Below are 19,745 nucleotides of genomic sequence, written 5' to 3' on the forward strand. Positions count from 1 at the left end.
GTGACTTCAGGATGTGGGCCTGTAGAAGAGGAAATGATTCAAGGGTCAAGCACTTTAACATCGTTTATTAGAAAGAGAAGGGGGTGGTGGCTTGAGCAGTGGCTTGAGGTAGGAAGCTCTGGCTGCTCTTACAGAGGAGCCAGGTTCAATATCCAGTACAGCACCCACATGGCAGCTCACTGTAGAGAGCTTCTGTATTGTATTGCCTATCAATAAAAAAAAAAAAAAAAAAAAAAAAAAAACAAAACCTAGGGCCAGCACATATAGGCAAAGGCAGGTGGAGCTCTGTGAATCTGAGGCTAGCCTGGTCTACAAAGTGGGTCTAGTAAAGCCAAAGCTACACAGAGAACCTCTGTCTTAAAAAATAAAGAAAGAAATAAACAAAACACCTATGGCCTGTAGGAAAGAGTAGAAGGTGGGACATCCAGCAGGCAGAAAGGATTCTGGAATAGAGCTAGGCTATGAAGATTCTCCTGGAGAAGAGGTGAGGAGGACAGATACATGGTACCTGAGCACAGGTAGCCAGCCATGTGGCAGAATTTAGATTAGAATAAATGGGTTATTTTAAGTTAGGAGCCTGGTGGAGTCTAGCTATGTGGCCTATGTATTTGTAACTACATTTTGAGTCAGGAGTCATTATTCTGGGAGCTTGGGGCTGGGAAAGAAAAACCACAACAGTTCAGAGACTTCTGTAACTCCAGTTCCCATGCCCTGTCTGGTCTTTGCAGGCACCAGGCATGCATGCGACAGAGATATACATGCCAACAACACACACACACACACACACACACACACACAGCCTACATTTGCTACTTTGTGGGTTCTTTTACTCTGGTTCAGCCTTCTCCATTATTAACCTCCTGACACTAGAATGAAGAGAAAAAGGATGAAGGGCAAAGGGGGACCTTTATGGTCAGACTGCTTCCTGCTGACTAGAGGTGTTGAGTTCCTGAGTTCTCTTGGGCAAGTCTGATCTTTGCCATCAGGATATCTTCTTTCTTGTTCTTGTTTCTTTGCTTACTACTACTTGACAAACCACAAGCAACAGCAGCCAACCACCAACCAGCCACCAGCAGCAACCCTGCCTCTCCAGGACCTAGCATTCTGAAAAGTTCCCAGACTTCCAAATGTCACATTTGCAGAAACTATCTGCAGCTGGCAAAATCAGGGAGGCAGATGTAGGTGGATCGCAGTGAGTTCGAGGCCAGCCTGGCCTAAGGAGTGAGTTCCAGGACAGCCAAAATTACAGAGAAACCCTGTCTCGAAACACCAAACAACACCAAACCAAAAACAAACAAACAAAAAAAAAACAAACTTTGTCTTTTCCTGGTGTCCAAAGTGATGACTTTTCCCCCAGCACCAGAGCTCTCTCATGAGCTGGTGTAATTAACTATCGAAGGGTCACCAAGCAAAGGGGCTTTGAACCATGGGCTACTTTCAATCCAGTCAGGGAGACGCTGAACAGAATGTTAGAGTGAGGTCCTCCTGGGGCCAGTCCCTAACTGCCTTAACTTCTCTGTCTCCTTTAATTCCCAGGGAGAGGTAAATTCCAATTTCTTGGGGTCCATTGTGTCACTAGCCTGATGGACAAAGTGAAGGTGTATTTAAATGCCTTCTTCCCTGGGGCCTGCAGAGATGGTCCAGCCCTTTAGAACACTTGTCACTCTGCACTCAGTTTCAGTTCCCAGAACCCAGACGTCAGCTCACAATCATTGGTGAATGCCAGCTCTAGGGGCTAAGGTATCTTCTTCTAACCTTGTACACACGTGTAGGCAAACACTCAGACACATAGATCTAAAAAACAAAAAAGAAAAGAAAAGAAAAAAGAGAAAGAGAATCTTCCCTGCCTGGCAAGCAGGAACAGTAAAGCAGAGTTCTCAACTTATGGGTCATGACCCACAAATCATATATTTACATTACAATTCATAACAGCAGCAAAAACACACCTATAAAGCAGCAAAGAAAATTATTTTATAGTTGGGGTCAACACAACATGAAAAACTGTATTAAAGGATCACAGGAAGGCTGAGAATCACTGTAAAACTTTTTATACTATTCTGTATTCTTCTGCTACCTCCAAACTTCGATTCTCAGATGAGCTACATGAACTGCTCCCCACAAAGGTGTGGCCATAGGGATTGGGTTTGTTTTGTTTTGTTCAAGGTAGGGTTTCTCTGTGTAGCATGGCTGTCCTTGACAACCAGGTTGGCCTCTAACTCACAGAGATCGGCCTACCTCTGCCTTCCTGGGTGCTGGGATTACATTCGTGGGCCACCGAGCCCGGCTGATGGGGGTTTTGTATAGGTTCTTTGCCTGGCTGTATGTCTGATCACTGTGAGCATGAGTGTGACTGGTGCTACAAAAGCCAGATAAAGCTGTTGGATCCTCCAGGAGTTACAAACAGTTGTGAGCAACAATATGGGTGCTGGGAATTGAACTATGGTCCTCTGGAAGAGCAGCCAGTGCTCTGAACCAGTGAGCCATCTCTCCAACTACTATAGAAATGTTTTTTTGGTTTTTGCCTTGTTTGTTTTTTAAATAAGAAACATAGCTGGGAGTGGTGGTGCACGTCTGTAATCCCAGCACTCAGGGAAGACAGCGCCAGGCGGATCTCTGTTGAGTTCAAGACCAGCCTAGTCTACTAAATGAGTCCAGGACAGCTCGAAAGGAACAAGCAGCAAGCAAGCAAACAAACAGAAACAAGAAGTCAAGAAAGCAGCATAGATCTGTAGCCTAAAGTAAGGGGGACCCAACAAGGACAGTGGCGGGGACACAGAAACTGGCACCAGAAGGCGCGGGGCACTTTAAACGAGGCAGGCACAGCTGGGCACTCCCGTTCTCTCGCGGCCACAGTGACGAGCCAAAGGACTGCTGTAGCTTCGGGGCCATTTTTCCCATTCCTCCTCTGTCTCAAGCGGCACCTGGAAGTCCTGCAGTCTCTGAACGTTGCTCAAAAGTTTCCGGGCCCCACCTTCTTCATCACCGTGCACAGCACCACAGAAGGCCTTTGCCTCCAAGAGGCAACCAAAGGAGGCTTGGAATCTGCCATCCCGCTGGATGGTCCCATATAAATGCTTCGACTTTTCTCTTTGTGGTCCTGAGAGATACCCGGGTGACATAGACTGGATTCGAACGCAAAACTGGACCACGGTGCAACCACGCTGGGCACCTTAATACCTCCCAGATCTCAGCGTCCCCTTCTCTGACGTACAGAAGGGGGCTCAACACACCCGCACAGCCTTCACCACCTAGCACTTCAGCCGAGCCCAGGGCCCCTACCCGGAAGGTCCGCCCCACCCGAGACCCCGCCGGGCGTGCTCGCAGCGAGCGGTGCATTGTGGGGCTTGTAGTGTGGCGGGGTCGCGCGGGTGGGCGCGGCCACAGCACCATCTTCCGAGGCAGGCCAGTCGGTCTTGCGCCCGGCCCAGCCACGCTCCCTGGCCTAATGGCGCCGCGGCCCCTGGGCCCGTTGGTGCTGGCCCTGGGTGGCGCGGCGGCCGTGCTCGGCTCGGTGCTCTTTATCCTCTGGAAAGCTTACTTCGGCCGCGGCCGGGAGCGGCGCTGGGACCGGGGCGAGGCCTGGTGGGGCGCGGAAGCCGCCCGCCTCCCTCCGTGGGACGAGTGGGAGGTGAGTAGGGCGTGCACGCGCGAGGGCCGGGGCCACGCGGGCCGGGGCGGCGGGGTTCTGTAGTCCCCAGGGTGCGGCGGGAGCCAGCCTGGCACCTGCGCAGTGGCGCCGCCGCGGGGGATGCCAGGTAGAGCCCTCAGGCCAGGGGAGGCTAGCCCTGAGATCGTGGGATTGTCTTGGGCTTACGGTGTGTGAGAGCCAAAGATTAGCGATGGGGAAGAGTGTGCCCGAGATCACCAGGAGTCAAAAAGAGAAGTGAGGTTTTTAAAAAACTTCAGGGCTCGAAAAGTGGCCCCTGCCCTCTGTTCCAGACCACAGCTGCCTGCCATGCTCCGGAGGTGTGCATGGGCAACCGCCGAGCATTCCGTTGTCCCTAGGGAAGGAAGGGTCAGGAGGAGGGTTGGCGATTGCAGCCTTGATCTCTGCCCTGCAGCCCGAGCACGACGAAGATGAGCCGGCACTGGAGGAGCTGGAGCAGCGAGAAGTGCTGGTGCTGGGCTTGGATGGCTCTGGGAAAAGCACCTTTCTGCGCATGCTTTCTGGGAAGCCACCTCTGGAAGGCCACGTCCCCACCTGGGGCTTCAACTCTGTGAGGCTGCCCACCAAGAATTTCGAGGTGGACCTGTTAGAGAGTGAGCAAGAGACCCCCTCCTCATCGGCACTGCTGGCCCTGGGCCCAGATTCCTTGGAGAAATCCATGAAATGCTCTTCTAAGCAGGACATTTCCCCTTTACGAAAGCCTTCCCGCTTCTCTTTAGGGCTCAGGATACAGAACATCCTGGCACTTCGGGTTCTTCCATATCCGGTGGTCCCCCTACCCTTCACCACACATGCCTTATACTGACAGACAGACTAACAGTTAAGGGTTCATATGCTAAGCACTTAACTAATAAAGTACCCCAAACAACTCCGTAAAAAGACAATCAGCTAATCTGCATACTAGATACTTGTAGAACCGGTTCCCAACGAAGTAAATCATGAAAGGTTCCCCTTCTTTCCAGTAGGATTCTTGTTTCTTGCCTGTTCTTTGCATGCACTGCTCCCTCTGCTTGGAATTCTTGCTAAGCTACTATCACTTGTTCTTTAAAGTTTTTCTTCCATTATTTAGGGTTTTGTTGTCGTTTGTTTGAAATGGTTTCATGGTATTGAGGATGGGCTTGAACTTAGTCTCTCCACCATTTGAGGGTTGGGGTTACAGGTACACACTGCCACAACCAATTCTCAAGTGTAGTTTGTGAGTGACCTCCATTGAAGCTTTCCCGGGCTCCTCCCGGGCTCTGGTCCCCCTTCCGCTGCAATATTTGTCACATCACCCTCTGTGGCCAGGAGCACCCTGGTCACAGACTGATGTTATCCATTTCTGGCCCTAAGGCTTAGTACTTCAATAGGTTTCTGAGAGGGCTTATTGAATGAGTGATCAGAGAGAGGCCTGAGGAGCCCTGCCCTGAGTTCTAGACTTCTTGGGATTTTGGAAGTGGGCAACAGAATATGGAGGAGGTAGCAGTTCTTGGCCACCTAGGTCTGGTCTCCGTCTCTGAGGAGTTGGGACTTCCAGCCACAGGACTGAAACAATGACTTGATGCGATTTTTAAGTGCTAGGTGATAGAATTAAGCTTTGACAACCTAACTCTCTGCCTGAGTGGGCTTCATTCTTTTGGTTTTAGGCATTTGAGGTCTGGCCAAGCCTGGCTATACCTTTTCTCCCTGCTGGTAGCAAGCCTTGATGTTTAGGACTTTGGACCTCCCATCAAGTTTTCTCTGTCTCTTGTGCCATGGACATTAGTTCAGTTCGGCAAAAATAGTATTCATTTTTCCCACCTATGTGAGCTGTTTTCATGTGCCTCTGTTCTGACAGGTGACAGTCCAGTATTGCAGGCTTTGGGGGACCTGTTTGAGGTTTAATGATAAAGACACAGAGACATCTGTATGAGGCTGATGGCCTGTTTGCTGGGGAAGTCTCCCAGCTAGCCCATTGAACTTAATCTCCGCCATTGCCTCCCTCCATGTAGCTTTCTCTTTACTCTGTCTCCCTGCTTGTTCCCTTCTCTGCTTCTTTTTCTCCCCAAGTCTCTCTGCTTGTCTTTCTCTTGGTCCTTCCACCCCAGCCCTCGCTGCCCCTCTCTAGTATGCAAAACGCTACACTCCTTACACAGTTGGCATTGGGGGCATGTGACCATCACCTACAAGCATTTACATATCCTGCCAGCCTGGCACTGCTGGCACTGCAGTAACAACGAGAATGTGGGACACATTTTCAGTCAGTTGAGGAGATGTGTTTGTTGTCCCAACACCCCAGGATCCCTGCGGAGAGTCAGACCCAGATTGCTGTCAGGCATGGTGGTTCACGACTCTAATCCCAGTACTCAGCAGGCTCTGGCAGGAAAATCGCCACAAGTTAGAGTCCATCCTGGTCTATATGGTGAGACTCAGTCTCTAGAAATTCAACAAGAACAACAACAAAAGCCCGGATTTCCAGTTAAGTCCCAGAGCTTTCCTCCCCTACTACAATCCCTTCACACAGTCTCAGCATCCTGGCCGAGGGTCGAGCTGAGAATACACACTTTGGCAAAACTGCCAAGGGGACAGATTCACTACTGGTGACACTTCCTCAAGTCACCCACGGAATCTGGTGTATTGGTTCTGTTGGCTGGGTACTTGGATAGACTCCTCCTACAGTTCTAACAGAACTGTTGCTGCCCGATTGAAGCTGCTTTCATCTCTCCCGTTGGTGCTGCAATTGCTTGTTCCTTGCTAGTGTCAGCTACTGGCATTTCCAGAAACACGTCTGGACTCTTGAGGGCCAGCCTCTGCCTTTCCTCCTCTCTCTGGAGGTGCCTTGCCCACAGTGCTTTCTCTTTCTTACACACATAGAGCTCATTCTTCGTTCTGCCTTTGATGCTTGCTTTTGCATCTGCTCTGCATAGCTCACATCCAGCCTTGAGGAGATATTGCCAGACCACCCAACCCAAGGCCAAGCACAGCCTCCAGCCTGTTTCCCTGTTTCAGATTCCTTGCTTTCTAGAATGTCGTATCTGATTGCCTGGTCTGTCCTAGTTGGGCTGGGGGTGGGGGGGAGGGTTTAAGAGCCTGACTCCAGCCTGCTCGTTTCCGTATCCCCAGCACCCAGGTCAGTGCTTGGCACCTGGTAAGCACTCAGTAAATACTTGATGAGTGCCTGCTATGTGCCAAGGCATTGTGCTGAGGCTTTGCGGGGATTTAGAGTGGAGGTAAAGAAGCAAAACCAGAACAAAATGCAGGGTAGTCAAGGGGGAACTGAGCAGAGGGGCAAAGAGGAACAAAAGCAGCCCAGGTGCAGACACTGTGCGGTAACCTTGTTCAGTATGACTCCGTTAGTGTTTCCGAGGGAGGAGGAATGGATGACAAGAAACGGAGACTGAACTGAGAATGGCAGTACGCTGGCAAGGGAAAGGATTCTGGCTTTTCTAGGCATCAGGATCCCCAGCTGGCTCCTGCTTAGTTATCACTGACCAGGGAGCAAACTAGGAAAGGGTAAGAGGCAAGGCAGCCCAAGACAGGTGGCTGAGGACTACCATTTGAAGAGCATTGTGTGCCAGTCTGTGAAGGGAAAGTCACAGATGGTACCTTTTGGGGTCTGCTGAAACCTCTTCACTCAGTAAGGAGACTGGCACACACAGGCAGTGGCCCCTTGAGATCTGACTGGCTCTGGACCATGGCATTTCCTCTGTGCCTGGGTAGTGGAGCCTTAGGCACTGGAAGTGGTTGGGGCTGTGGGCAGAGCCATGCTGCAGGGAGCTCTGGGCTCTGAGCTGGCCCTTGGCCTCTCTTCAGTTGGTGGCAGCCAGAACCTTCGCTTCTACTGGAAGGAGTTTGTGAATGAGGTGGACGTGCTGGTGTTCATGGTGGACTCGGCTGATCGGCGAAGGTTGCCCTGGGCTCGGCAGGAGCTGCAGAAACTGCTGGACAAGGACCCTGATCTGCCTGTCATTGTAGTGGCCAACAAGCAGGTGAGAACTCTGGGAGGTGGGCTGCAGCCTAGGCAGGGTGAGGGCTACATAGAAGGATTGAGCCTCTTTGTCTCCCTGCCTTCTGTTGCCCTCGAGAGATGCAAGAAAGTTATTAAGTTCTTACTGTTTGCCAAGTGCAGTTGTACATTCTTTCTTTCTGGATTTTCCAGGCGCATCTTGAGCTCTTTCACACTTACACTATGCAGCCTAGACTGACCTGGGACTCAGAATCCCGTCCCTTCCCAGGTGCTGGGATTGTGGTTGTGCACCACCACCCCCGCCTCGAATGACATCTATACTGTCCTTGTCCAAGCTCTAGAATACTGTTTCCGCCTTACAGCTGGGGACTCCACAGCTCATGTGGTTCGTAATCTCCAGCAGGACACACAGGGCAGTGGGGCTGGGGTGCCTGCTTCCGGGACCACCCTGCCCTGCACTAAGCTGAGGAGTGACAGGTGGAGTACATTAGTGGTAGTATTATGAGCACACAGTGTTTCGGCATGCTCTGAACACCGACAGCCATCCCACCCTTCAGGCCTCTGTCCCCCGTGACAGGCTCCGTTGTCTCCAAATGCCTCAAGTTACTACTCCAGCAAAGACAGATATGAGAGTTCACATCTGTCCCAGAGTTTGTGTTTGGACGGATTGGAACTCTGGTCAGGTTGCTTGTTTAGTTTGCAGGAGGCCCTGCATTCACTAGCTCCCTGGGTGCAGAGGGCTGTCTTGGGCCTGCAGCCCTTAGGTGGCAGTTCCGTGCCGTCAACCCCAGGGCAGCCACCACTACACAGAGCTGTTTTCCTAGGGCTTGTGCCCATGCTTTTTTTTCTTTATAGATTTATTTCTTATTTACATAGCATTCTGTCTGCATGTGCCTGTGAACCAGAAGAGGGCACCAGATCTCACTATAGATGCTTGTGAGCCATCATGTGGTCGCTGGGAATTGAACTTAGGACCTTTGGAAAAGCAGACAGTGCTCGTAACCTCTGAGCCATCTCTCCAGCCTCTGGCTATGTTTCTAACTTGTCTCTTTGACCTTAGATTTGTCCTGCCTGTCAGGAGACACTTGATTAATTATAAATATGGCTATGGATGGGTGGTGGTAATGCACACCTTTAGGCCTGGCACTTGGGAGGCAGAAGCAGGTCAATCTCTATGACTTTGGGGCCAGCTGAGTCTACAGAGTGAGTTCCAGAACAGCCAGGGCTACACACACACACACATATGGTTACCATATGTCCTGGTCCACCTGGTCCATTTATACCTGTTCTGGCCTAACTTGTTTGAGACAGGGTCTTGGTATGTAGCCCTTGATGTCCTGGAATTAGATATGTAGACAAGGCTGCTCTCCAGCCTATGGCGATCCACCAGCCTCAGTCTCCCAAAAATGCCAGGATTAAAGGATTGTGCCACCAAGCCCAGCCATGGTGCCACTAGTAATGGTGTTTTCTTAGAGCTTCAGAAATACCCAAGACAATGAATTGTTACAGCATTCTAATTTGTAGCAGGTTTTTTGTTTTGTTTTGTTTTTAATATTTTATAGCATTTTGAACCAAGAGCAGGTGTCTTACTTTTCTGTTTCTGTGAGTCATCATGACTGAGAGGACTAATAGAAGAGTGTATTGGTGGCTTGCTTAGTTTCACTTTCGAAACTTTGAAGACCACCCTACACATCCACACTTCCTAATCCATTCCAAACGGTTCTACTGTCCTTGGGCCAAGCATCCCAATATATGAACCAGTGGGGTCATTTTCATTGCAACCATCATAGGCAACAGGTGAGGCCCTGCCATGTAGGAACTGCTCCAAGAACCTTGAATCAGGATGAAATGTCAAGGTACCATTGCCTGCCACAGTGCCAAGTATCCTTTTCCCTCCCCCACCCAAGCTAGACTGTCCAGAAGTCACTGCTATATGATCTTACATTGTGGGTGTAAGGCATGGGTTGGTAGTCCAAAGGTTCAAAGGTTTGGTCATCAGAATGAACTTGGAACCCAGCTCTGAAGTGACTTCACTGAGCCAGCTCCTATCAGCTCAGTGGACTGTGAGAATGAGTACCTACCTACCAAGTAGGAATGGCTGTTAAGACTCTGGTGGCTGGCTCCGTAAGAGGGCTCCACAGAGCAGGCAGGAGGGCACTGGGTTATCCCATAGGATCTAGCTGCACCTGCAGGATTCAGGTCCTGCTTTTCTCTGGAGAAGCTGCTGAACACGTTCGTCTGTGGGGGTGCCGCACGTGGAGCACTGCCTGACCGCCATGCTGCTGGCTTGTTCACTGCAGGACCTGACTGGGGCCATGAGCCTGGTGGAGCTGCAGCAGGAGCTGGGTCTGCTCACCACTGACAACCAGAGGGAGGTCTTCCTCTTGGCAGCTAGCATTGCCCCTGCAGGATCTGGCTTCGAGGAACCCGGCACTGTGCGAATCTGGAAACTGCTCTTAGAGCTTCTCTCCTAAGCTGGACACACCGGCTTGCTGCCTAGCGTTGGAGGGCACAGTTCTGCTTCCTCCTGCATCTTCTTTGCCAGCCTAGGCCTTGGCAGAAGCATCATAGCAACACTTCCTCTCTCTCCTCCAGAGCAAGGCCAAACCATGCAGAAGCCTTCCTGCTGAGGTGGACATGGGTCTGAGGTAGGGAGGTGTGAAGGCAGACCATGACTGCCTCAGGCCCCCAGCTTAGTCCCAGCTTCCTTTCCTTCCTGCACAGTATGCTGCTCAGTGGGTGCAGTGTCCCTCTCTGAGCTCCCACTGATTGAAGAGCCAGTGTGGATATCACAGGTGCTCCTGAGCCTCAGGTCTCCCATTTTACTATTCATACATTTTTATGTGGTCTGGGTAGAAGGCAATGAGTCTGGGCTCCCAGGCCTTCATCTTACAGCCCCTGCTCCCTCTGTGGCCTTGGGTTTCTGCCTTTCTGGCCCCAGAGCTATCATTTTAAAGGGAGATGGTTTCCCTGTTTTTTCCTAAATGCCAGCCCTGGCAATGCCAAATGAGGATCAACCTCTAGACTTTAGCAGGGAATTTCCTGAACACCTCCCGGCTGTCAAGGCCTGGCCTGCCAGCCTTTCTTAACCACAAGTGCAGTTCACTGAACAGGGTGAAGGCTAGTTTTCCCCTGGAGACAACCTGCTGCTTTTGTACTAACTGTGCCAATGTCCATGTTTACAAAAGTCTAGAGAAGGGAGAAGAGTCCTGGAACAATACTGGAGCTGGGGTAGGGGTTAGCCTCAGAATGGCATTTTATTTATTTATTTGTGTATTTATCAAAGGACTAGGCCAAAGTTCTAGGTTCTGTTTCTAGGTGCTGTAATCCAAATCCTAGGAGGCTGTCTAGAAAATATGGAGCTTTGAGAACTATATGGAATCATGATTGACATAAGGTACCTACAGGTGCCAATGGAGACAGAACTGTAGCTTTCCCTTCCTCCCACCTGGCCTGGAGCCCACACCTGGAGACAAGTACTTCAGAAAGGCCTAGTACTTAGAGTCTCCATATGGCCCAGGACATAGGACAGGACTAGTGGAAGAGCCATCAGAGTGGCCTTGGGCACATCACCAAGCCTTCTGGGACCATTTATTCGCCAGCCAAAACAGAGGCTGAAATTGTGTGCTCTGCAGTGAACATTCCGTGACTGGTGATCAACCAGGGCAAAGCCGGTCTTCGTGTAGACAGACACTGGTGCAGGCGAAGGAGCCTTTGGTCTGCTAGGGGCTACTGAAGGAGAACAGTTACCAATACTGTTTGTTTTTCTTTGAGGCTGTATCCCATGCTTTTTTTTTTTTTTTCTGACAGCGTGTCACTCTAACCCAGGCTGGCCTTGAATTAACGGTACGGTAGTCATCCTTCCTCCTTCTACCTCCCATGCGAGGGGATTGTGGGGCCATCATGCCTGGCTTTCAGTTTGCTTTTTGAGAATAGACTGTGTGCCATGTTGCCAGTTGCCCAACATGCAACTCGTGAAGTAGAAAGCTTCCAAGTTGAAGTGAGCACAATCGTCAGAAGAGGGCTCTACTTACTGTCCTTGGACTGCAGCCCATGAAAATGGAATTGATTAGAAGTGATTTTTCTGCTTTTGTATTAAATGTTTAAGGAATGACTTGGATTTCAGAGTGAAGTTTTGTTGGCAACTTTTCATCTGTCAGTGGGAAGGTGAGAAACAGTACTCTCCAGGGCTTAAAGCTTACTTTGGAACCAGACTTGTTGAGACGGACTCTTTTTCCTAATTTAAAATCTTCTAACAAGTATCATCTTGTACAATTGTCATATTTCCCAAGGTGAAGGGGGTGAATTTAAAATAAAAAAATTTCGCTGTGTCTATTGAACTAACTTTATCTGAAGGCAGGCCCGGTGGTCTGCTATCCTAGCTACTTCAGAGACAGTTGAGGTCTGCCTGGTTTACAGAGTGGACAACTGGGTGAAGCCTTGACTCAAAAGTCAAAAGCCAGACAGGCCCATGAGATGGCTCAGCACGTAAAGCACTTGCTATGAACGCCTGGTGATGACCGCAGTTTGACCCCCAGAGTCCACGTAAAAGTGGATGGAGCGACCTGACTCCTCGGAAGCAGGCTGAGGTGTAGCAGCGGCTCAGTGTTTGCCCAGTGTGTAGGTTCAATCCACCAAATACCACTCTCTGGGCATTCTGTACTTGGGCTAGTCTGGGAGGATCGGCCAAGCCAGCTGCAGGACTGTTGGGCACCCACCTCCTGCCACAGATTCGTCTGAGCAGACACTTTCCCTCCCAGCAGCAGCGAAAAGGAGTCTCCAACTTCCCTGTGCTGCTATACCTGGACGGTGATTATCAAGACACTACCATGGATTTCCTCAAGGTGCGGAGCTGCTCTTTCTGTCCACCCCACAAACCCAGAGGCACAGGGCCACCAAGGACAACGGTGTAAACTGGAGTGTCACCAGCTTTCTGAGGTACACAATAACTGCCAAAATGCTACGCTCAGTGACTCCTCACCTCGGGCAGCTCTGGAAAGTGACAGTTCCCAGACAGCAAGTCCCAGTCCCTTACCCTCCAACTTTTGGGATGGACAGTGACACAAGCCTTTTAACCCCTAGAAGGGGATTTAGTAGTTGGGGCTAGACTGAAGGGCTGGAAACTAGCTCAGAAGTCTTCTGGCAGCTGGGCAGTGAACATGCCTTAATCCAAGCAGGCTGGCCCCAGAGGACGGCCACATCTTGGAAAGCCCACTGGGTGGCACATGGTGGAGCACTACCCGGCAGCCTGTCAGTCCCGGAAGGCAGGCTCAGGTCCCTGAGCTTTGATTCAAGCCATGGCTGACAAAAGCAATCAAAAGAGCAAATGACTCTACCCTTCTACAGGCAGCCCGGGCTTCCTGGCAAGTTTCTGGAGGAAGCCAAGGCTGGGAGCACTCAAGAGGAAGAAGGCAGTGCCTGTAAAAGCCCACGGCTGCAGTCCTTGCTACAGAGCGCTAAGATTAGCTTTCCCTGGGACAGCTCAGAGCTTAGTGAACACAAAGTGAACACAAAGCCATCACACAAGTAGAGATGCATACCTTTAACACCAACCAGGGCTACACAAAGAAGCCCTGTCTCAAAACAAAAAACAAACCACGTTACACAGGTAAAATACTCTTTTATCACATACAGATTGCATTTGAATAAAACATACCCTCTGAACACAGGACAGGAAGACCTGTCTGTGAGCTCCAACAGAACGAAAACCATGGACTTGAAAGAGTTCCTTCCCCTCTGGGCATTGAGGCCCATGCCTTTAATCTCAGGGCTTGGGAGGCAGAGGCAGGCGGATCCCTGTGAGCGGAGGCCAGCCTGGTCTACAGAACAGCCAGGGCTATTAGAGACCATCTCTCAAAAACAAAAAAACAAAACCAAAAAAACAACAAAACAAGTTCCTTCTCCAGAAGGAGAGCGAGAGTGAGTGTGTAAAACCTGATTCCATAGGATTTTGCCAGCACCACCTGAAACTATACATTCCCGGCCTTAAAGCCTGGCTTGGTTTCCTTGGTCCAGAAGGCCTAAGTCTGAGGATACACACCACTCAGTCTATCTCCATCTTCTTATTCTGCAAAGACTCGCTGAAGGCTTGCCATTCTGCTGGATAAAAACGTTTGTAGACGTTGATCTTATTCCGAATTTGCTTTGGGGTATCTTGGTAGTAGTTCTTTTCATCCCGGGCCATGGCCTGTAAAAGTAGGAAAGTGTGTGGAGTCCCGAACAGGCACAAGTTCAAGTCCAAATCTGAGCTTTGTTTGCCTGAATTGAGCATGCTGCTTCCTATCCCTGCGGTCCAGCTTTCTCACCTCAAAAGCCATCGCAGAGTTTAGTGGTTAGAAGCGCTGGCTGCTCTTAGAGAGGACCCAGCATCTATAACTCCAATCCTAAGAGACCACAGGCACCAGACACTCACATAAAAAAGTGAGCTCCAGGACAGCCAGGGCTATATAGAAAAACCGTGTCTCAAACAAAACAACAACAAACAGCCAAGGACATGGAGCTCTTCTGCACTAAAGGGCTGAGGAAAAGAGCACCCTCCTTAGGGAAGGGACCAAGCAAGCCTGGGAGCAAGCAGTGGGTATTAAAGGAGCTGGGCCAGCCAGGGAGTTCATGCCTCTTCAAAATCATTACTTCCATTTAAGTGCAGAGGTCCAGCATTGCCAGACCTATCCCTTACTTCCTTATTTAGCTTTCTTTTGAGACAGGGTCTCTTTAATAGCCCTGGCTGTCCTGGGATCACTATATAGACCAGGCTGGCCTCAAACTCAGATCTCTATCTGCCTGACTTTTGAGTGCTGGTCACCATGCTGGGCAACCGCATCTTGTTAACATTAAAAAATCAATCAGGCTGGAGAGATGGCTCAGTGGTTAAGAGCACTGCCTGTTCTTCCAAAGGACCTGGGTTCAATTCCCAGCAACCACATGGCAGCTCACAACTGTCTGTTGTTCTGACACCTTCATACCAATGCACAAAGAATAAAATTAAATAATTTTAAAAAAGAGAAAAGATTAAAATAAATAAGCAAATATACAAACCAAACAAATAAAGAACCAGGAACTGGCTCACCAAGTAAAGGCTGTGTCTCTAAGGGTTTCTACAGCTGTGACAATCACCATGACCACAAGCTCCAGGAGGAAGGAGTTTTCTTAACTTCCACATCCCAAGTCCCAGTTCCTGGAGGCAGAAGCTGATCAAAGGACATAGAGGGGTGCTCCTCATCCTCATGGCTTGCTCAGCCTGCTTTCTTACAGAACCAGCCCAGAGATGGCTCCACCCACAGTGGGCTGCATCCTCACCCTTCAATCACTCAGTAAAAAAATGCCCTGTAGGCTTGCCTACAGCCTAATCACATGGAGAGATTTTTCTCAATTGAGGCCTCCTCTCCAGTGACTCCAGTTTGTGTCAAAATTGATACAAAGCTAGCCAGCACAGTAGGTAAACATGGTGCTCTGAGTTCATTCCCCAGAATCTACATGAAAATCCAAATGTGTATCTGTAAATCCTACAGTATGACAGGAGGCAGAAGAATCTACAAGGGCAGCTAGACTGGGTTATGCAGCACAGCAGCAAAAATGGGAAACCCCACCTCAAGAAGTGGACGTCAAGAAACAACCCCTGAAAACTATCTTCTGAAACTCCCCCCAACACACACGTAAAATTCAGAGAAAGCCCAAAGGGCTGGAGAGATGAGTTCTCATAGACACGACATCTCATAATTGCAACTCTAGTTCCAAGGACCCAATAGCTTCTTCTGACCCCACCGGTACCAGACACTCACATATTTACATATACATACAAACAAAATGCTTACCCACATTAAAACAAAACAAAACAAAAAAAAAAACTTCAATGTGATGCCTTCCTAGATTATTTTCTTTCTTTATATTCAGTCAAAGATCAGGCTGGAACAGTCCACTGTTTTCCCAACAAGCCCAAGAGGCTACTCCTGGTGGCCCTTACCTTATAGTCCTCCCCATGACTCTCCACCATGTAACGAACATAATCAATGAGGTCCCGAGACAAGGTATTTCCTTTCTTTTCTGGGAGGCTGGCTTCTGCCTCCAGGTCTGCGGTAAAAGAAGCCAGAAAATGGAATAAGGCTTTACCTTCTGCATACCCCTTTCAACCCCATGACACAGAATTGTTGTACCAGCAACACATTCCCAAATTCAAAGCCGGAATTCACTTTTTTTTAGGTCCTTCATTCCCAAATTCTGCTCCCTACCACCTACACCCATCGGTGTGCAATCCCTGAAAAGCAATTCTCAAGTTGCGGTTTAAAATGAAAACCACTAAGCTTATCAGTCTTCATTAGCGCCAGGCTCTAGGGACAGAAAGATGAAAAGCTTGGTTTCCTTTCAGCTCTGCTACCACCAGAAAATCTCGTCCTGTTGTGTTATGCCCATCTGAAGTGGAAGGTCTGAATTTTGAAACCTAGAGCTGCAGTGCTCCACCCACATACCTTACTGCTCCACGTGAAGGGGAAACCGGGGCCATAGCGACAACAGCTGCACTTTTAAAACAAACAGGTAGAACCAGCACTGTAAAAGTAACTTTTATTCTCCTGAGAACTTGTCTTGGAGGCTTACTTCCTCCATCTGCAAACCTAGGCCTAGAAGCTTCTAGCCTCTGTAATACCTAATCTAGGCCTAGATTGTTTTCAGCCTGAGACTTACTACTGAATAAGCTCACCCTTTCTAGCTCCTTCTGAACTGGCTGGCTGGTTCAGCTCAGCTGTTGTGGCTCAAACTCTTCTCCAAGCTGACTGATTCATCCTGGCTTCTCTCAGTTTCTCAATGAATACTCTGCTTGTTCTCAAATTAACACTACAGATCTGTTCTAATCTTCTGGCTCCTTCTCATTGTTTGGCTTGTTCTGTCTTTACTTGTGTCTAGCTTGTTCTCTCTTCAACCTCTCTCTGAAAAACTCTCCCAGTAAAACTCCCTCTGAATTCCATGAACTGAATTCTCATAAACTCAACTCCACTGCCTCTCAACTCACTGACCCAACCAAAGCTGCATAAACAGCACTGAACAGAACTAAGAGATCTGCATGCCTCTGTCACCTGAGTGCTGGGATTAAAGGCCATGCCTGCACTGAATCTTTTTTTTTTTAACCTGAAAGTTGTTCTGTACCAGGTTGGTCTTAACTCAAGAGGTCTGCTTGACTCTTGTCTCCTGGGACAAGGCATGTCTGTATTACAGCCAGAATAGCCATTTGCTGCATTAAATCTTTTCTATACAGCACTTAGGAAGCTAAAGCAAGAGGACCTCAAGTTCACCACTAGTTTCAGCTATATAACAAGAGTCTGCCCAAACAAACAAAACCCACCAATAAAGGAAAACTAAAAGCCAGATAAATTGAGTACAGCTCAGTAGCAGAGCATGCTTTCCCAGCACAAAAAAGATCCTGGATTCAACCTCCAGCACAGCTAGGAGAAAAGAGATAAGCAAATGGGCAAAATACAGAAATGACATAGTCACTGAATTTTCTTACAGTCAGAATCATCTTTGGCCTGGTTGTTAGGCAGTCTCAGCTTGTAAAACCAAAGTTCGGGGATGTATTATGTAGCAGTATGAATATTCTCAACATGCCTCTGCTGTACTTTTATTTTTGCTTTTCAAGACAGGGTTTCTCTCTGTAGCCCTGGCTGTCCTGGAACTAGCTCTGTAGACAAGGCTGACCTCAAACCCAGAGACCCGAATGCCTTTGCCTAATGCTGGGATTAAAGGCATGGGCCGCCACCATCACCGGACAGAACTTTTTAAAAGGGCCAAGAAGGTAAATTCTTTGTAGTTGTTTAGCTACAATTTAAAACAAAAACAAAACATCCAAACAAAAATAAAACATGCAAACAAAAATTCTTGAAGGGCATGATGGCATGTGCCTTTAATCACAGAACTTAAGAGACAGAGGAAGGTGGATGATCTCTACGTGAGTTCAAGGCCAGCCACAGCAGCACAGACCCTCCTAGAGAAAAACAACAATGAAAATAAACAACAACAAAACCCCAAACAGTTATCTTACCATATTAAGTACATGTGGCTTTACACAGTAGAGTACAGCAATTCTTTTCCCTCTACATTGAACTGTGTAAAAAAAAAATTTTTTTTTGTTTTTTTTGTTTTTTGTTTTTTTTTTTGAGACAGGGTTTCTCTTGTAGTCCTGGCTGTCCTGGATTTGTTTTGTAAACCAAACTGGCCTTGAACTCACAAAGAACCGCCTGCCTCTGCCTCCCAAGTGCTGGGATTAAAGGCATGCATGACCACCACACACAGCTCTGTGTTAAAATTGTTATGTGAATCAGCTAACGATAAGCTAAAAAGACAGAACTCAAGTAATTTCATATCAAACATCTGTCTATTCAAATCAGGAGATGTGAAACAAACAAACAAACAACAACAACAAAAACCCACCAGAATGGAGGTAGCTAAAAGGTTAGTGTATGTGTAGCACTCATGAGGTCACTCACCATTTACCACATAGGGCTTCCTCACCAGGTCCTTGGGTCTTTCTTCCGTGTCGACCTCCATAGCCTTTACCTGTAAAGAATGGAGCTATGATAACACCAGACAAGCACCTTTGATCAGGGAAAGATCAGCCAGGGTTAAGGAAGGACAATGGCCATCACAACCGAGCTATACTTAGTGTAAGGAAATTCCTGCCCGAGGTCAGCCAGAACCACATAACAAGAACTCCCCAAAGTCCCAGCAACTGAAATCCTTACCAAGAGAAACAAGCAGAGCTACAACGATGGATCATCAGGTAAAGGTGCTTGTTAGGCCAATGTGACCACCAGAGTTCAATCCCTAGACTCCACAGTGCGCCGAGAACCAACCCTGAAAGCCATCCTCTGACCTTCACACAGCCACCAGGGGATGCTCATGCGCATCCACTACATTTTTTTAACAAGTAACTCATCTTTCTGTGACTATCTATGCTCTGCTCTGTGGTAATCCAGGGAAACACTGCATACTTCACACTTACAGTGCTTTGGAAGTTACAAGGGAGCAAGCTCAGATATCTTTTCCATGGGGAGGACTTACATGACCACGCTTAGTTATAGCTTTATGTTTTGTTAAAAAACAAAACAAAAAACAAAACAAAACAAAAAAAAAAACACCTGTTGTGACATTTTCCACTGGCAAGTGTCCACTTAGGCAAACCTGCCTGAAGTCAATGGACCAAACTCACTCATCAAGCCCATTTAGTGGGTTAAGAATTCTAGGAGTTTAGCAGAGGACAAAGCACAGGACCGTGTTAAGGGATTAAGAAGCAAATAAATAATCTATGACCATGTATTTACAATTACTATGAAAGAGCCTAGTGGGTGAAGTGAGGTGCTATTTTTGAAAGCTTCAGGTTCAGAAAGATCGGTTGGGAATTAACTAGATGTCTCAGGTGAAGGATAAACAAAGAAAGACAGTATAGGAAACAAAAATCTCAAGCCCTGGGGGGTTATGGGTAGAAAAAGACACGTTCTTGAAAATTCCACTGAGATGCCAAACAGGCCGGAGAAGAAATTAAGCAGAGGAAGAAAAAACTACAAACCAAGCCCATCTGTGTGCTAGAGTGAAGGAGGTCGTTAAGAAGCTTTGACCAGAATTAGTGCAAACGAAATGACTTTGTCGCAAGCAAACATGGAAAGAGTGTGTGGAGGAGATCAAATTCTGAAACTCGGCTCAGTGAAGGAAGGTGGTGGGGAAGGAAAGTAAGGTTCATGCAGAGACGAGGAAAGTGCCTTGCTGTTTCAGTACCTTCCTCTTACGGAGGGGAACCGCCTTGTTGGGGTCCATGGCCAACCCCATCTCCGCCAGGTTCTGCCGCACGGATTTGGTGTGGTCCCAGGCATGTCGGATGTGGGAGCTAACGGCAAAGAGAGAGATCGAGACTCTGTCACCTCGCCGTCCAGCCCAGCCGAGGCCCCTGCCTCAGAACCGGTCCCTCACCACTCGATCCGCGGCGCTGCCTTCCGACGAGCATTCCGGTTCAGACGCTTTCGGTTGACGTTGTAACCATACTTCTGCCTCCGAGTCTTCCCCTTGGCCTTAGGCATTGCGCACACTACCGCACCAACTGCTCAAACTCCAAACCGCACTCTCAAAGCCGCGTGTTAGCAGGCTCTGTCCCCCACAGCGCGCAGGGATTCTTGG

The 19,745-nt window shown here is 48.6% G+C and overlaps 2 protein-coding genes across 5 annotated transcripts; one reads left to right on the forward strand and one right to left on the reverse strand.

Moving 5' to 3' along the window:
• The first annotated feature begins 242 nt into the window (after nt 1-242).
• Arl10 (ADP ribosylation factor like GTPase 10) lies at nt 243-18,071 on the forward strand. 4 transcript variants are annotated; one of them, XM_060372336.1, is made up of 5 exons: nt 243-3,628; nt 4,062-4,260; nt 7,439-7,614; nt 12,356-12,530; nt 15,955-18,071. In XM_060372336.1, the coding sequence occupies exons 1-4, from the start codon at nt 3,446-3,448 to the stop codon at nt 12,503-12,505; spliced, it is 708 nt and encodes a 235-aa protein (XP_060228319.1). In that variant the 5' UTR covers nt 243-3,445; the 3' UTR covers nt 12,506-12,530; nt 15,955-18,071. The 4 variants fall into 4 exon arrangements, with proteins under 4 accessions (XP_060228319.1, XP_021502111.1, XP_021502109.1 ...); XM_021646436.2 differs by lacking the exon at nt 15,955-18,071 and having other exon boundaries at nt 12,356-13,120; XM_021646434.2 differs by lacking the exons at nt 12,356-12,530; nt 15,955-18,071 and adding an exon at nt 9,893-11,925.
• On the reverse strand, nt 13,193-19,681 carry Nop16 (NOP16 nucleolar protein). The gene is made up of 5 exons (XM_021646437.2): nt 19,542-19,681; nt 19,350-19,458; nt 18,065-18,134; nt 15,553-15,659; nt 13,193-13,779 (listed from the first exon to the last, which is right to left on the reverse strand). Exons 1-5 carry the CDS (start codon nt 19,646-19,648, stop codon nt 13,636-13,638), a joined length of 537 nt encoding a protein of 178 aa, XP_021502112.1. The 5' UTR covers nt 19,649-19,681; the 3' UTR covers nt 13,193-13,635.
• Nucleotides 19,682-19,745: the final 64 nt, after the last annotated feature.

This window comes from Meriones unguiculatus, chromosome 19, assembly GCF_030254825.1.
Source record: "Meriones unguiculatus strain TT.TT164.6M chromosome 19, Bangor_MerUng_6.1, whole genome shotgun sequence".
Taxonomy (NCBI): Eukaryota; Metazoa; Chordata; class Mammalia; order Rodentia; family Muridae; genus Meriones; species Meriones unguiculatus.